General features: G+C 51.2%; 1 protein-coding gene across 1 annotated transcript; it reads left to right on the top strand.

The window, feature by feature from the left end:
* The first annotated feature begins 632 nt into the window (after positions 1 to 632).
* On the top strand, positions 633 to 1,850 carry LOC130037218 (transmembrane protein 184C-like). Its single transcript, XM_056128901.1, has one exon. The coding sequence runs from the start codon at positions 633 to 635 to the stop codon at positions 1,848 to 1,850; it is 1,218 nt and encodes a 405-aa protein (XP_055984876.1).
* Positions 1,851 to 2,075: the final 225 nt, after the last annotated feature.

Raw genomic sequence — 2,075 nt, 5'->3', positions numbered from 1 at the left:
ATTAACTCCCTCCACTTATTTAATTGCTTAATGTGCTTAATGAGACAGGAACACTGTATGTAGTAGATGATTCCACAAAAACCTGAGGCCGGGAAAGCAGATCTGCCCGGGAATGAGGCAACCAGGGCGCTCTGCTCTGATGAACTGGACTCGGGTTTGCGGCTCCAGGCAGATTTCCTTAGAGCCCTGCAGAAGCAGCTCCAGAGTGTACAAACAGTCCGGGGAGTTCCCAGGGAGTGAAGGACCCTCTTGGGCCTCACCCCTGTACATCATCAGCAAGATTGGACCAGGAGAGCCAGGGTGGAAGGTTGGCCCCGAGAGAAGGGGCCGGGACCATCTCAATGTAGGCCACTGCTCTCCTTTAGAGGCCAGACAGAGTGCAGGGGTTCAGGGGCAAGGGGTCGCGCCAGGGGTCCCAGGACTTTGTAAGGGGCCAGATGCAGGCAAGCAGCGAGGATGCTGCCCGCAGCGCCCCCGGCGGCCGTCAGTGGTACAGCGGGGGCGGCGCCCAGCGGTACCCCTGATGTCACACTGCTGCTTTGTTACATGGAATGCGCATCCACCTATAACCTTGGACCTCAGCGCAGGGGCCTCAGAGACTTTCTGCGCTCTTTGCCTTCAGCCTTTGAGAAATGCTCGACACGTGCGTGCCTAAACTTAAGAACTGGAGGCGTTGGATCCGACCGTTAGTGCTGACCCTCTATCTGCTGGCCGTGGTCGTGACCATCCCCCTGGGTGTGTGGCACCTGCAGAAACTGGAAGTCAGTATCCACACCAAGGCGTGGTTTATCGCCGGGATCTTCGTGCTGTTCACCATCCCCGTGACCTTCTGGGAGATTCTGCAGCACTTGGTGCACTACACGAGGCCCGAGCTTCAGAAACCCATCATGAGGATCCTCTGGATGGTGCCCGTGTACAGCATAGACAGCTGGGTGGCTCTTAAGTATCCGTCCATCGCCATCTACGTGGACACCATGCGGGAGTGTTACGAAGCGTATGTCCTCTACAACTTTATGAACTTCCTATTCAACTACTTGAAGAGCCAGTACCCCAACCTGGAAGCTATGATGCAAGGCAAAGAGAAGACGCAGCCCCCCATACCCTTCTGCTGCTGCCCGCCCTGCCCCGTGGGAGAGGTGTTGCTGTACCGGTGCAAGCTGGGAGTGCTGCAGTACATCCTGATCAGACTCATCACCACCTACGCCGCCGTGATCTGTGAGATATTCAAGGTGTACAGTGAAGGAACCTTCAGCTTGCACAGAGCCTGGATGTATTTGGTCATCATCCACAACGTGTCCCAGTTCTTTGCCATGTATAGCCTCCTGATATTTCATAAAGCCCTGAAAGAGGAGCTGAGGCCCATCCAGGCAATAGGAAAGTTCCTTTGTGTGAAGCTTGTCGTTTTTGTCACATTCTGGCAAGCAGTGTTGATTGCTTTGCTGGTGAAATTTGGTGTAATTTCCCAGAACTCCACCTGGGAGTGGCAGACAGAAGAGACAGTGGCCACGGGGCTGCAGGACTTTATCATCTGCATAGAAATGTTCATTGCCGCCATAGTCCACCACTACACCTTCTCTTATGCCCCTTATATGGGAGACGAAGAACGAGGAACATGTTGCTCTTTGTTCCTAGAAATATGGGATGTCTCTGACATCAAAAGTGACATTTCTAAGCAGGCGAAGAACATTAGCAAAACGTTAAGGGGGAAACCAAAAAGTAAAAGTGTTCCAATGGACGAAGATGAGCAATTCAACCTGTTGTCTTCATCACCAGACACTTCAGTCACTTCTTCCACATCACTGCCACACATTGGTAGTCACCAAGAGCTTGAAGAAGTCCTGGTAGAATAGAATGTGCCTAGTACAGTTACATATACGTAAGTCATGTAAAATGACACAGAAGAACACATGGAAGAAGCTGAGACTTCAGAATCCATAATCCATAATCCATAATCCAGTGCTGTACTCCTCAATACTTTTTATTTCTCTGTGTTCCTCTTTCTTCCCTTCTTCATTTCCTCCTACTGTACTCCCCTCTCCCTTTCTCCTTTTTATTTTATTCTTTTTCTGCCCTCC

This window comes from Sorex fumeus, unplaced genomic scaffold (genome assembly GCF_029834395.1).
Source record: "Sorex fumeus unplaced genomic scaffold, SorFum_2.1 ptg000071l, whole genome shotgun sequence".
NCBI classification, from domain to species: Eukaryota; Metazoa; Chordata; class Mammalia; order Eulipotyphla; family Soricidae; genus Sorex; species Sorex fumeus.
Note: the sequence above shows the minus strand (reverse complement) of the source record. Positions and strands in the feature narration are given on the sequence as shown.

What these genes read in the sequence shown, in the direction of transcription:
- LOC130037218 (XM_056128901.1), top strand. Translation starts at nt 633, where the DNA reads ATGCTCGACACGTGCGTGCCTAAACTTAAGAACTGGAGGCGTTGGATC.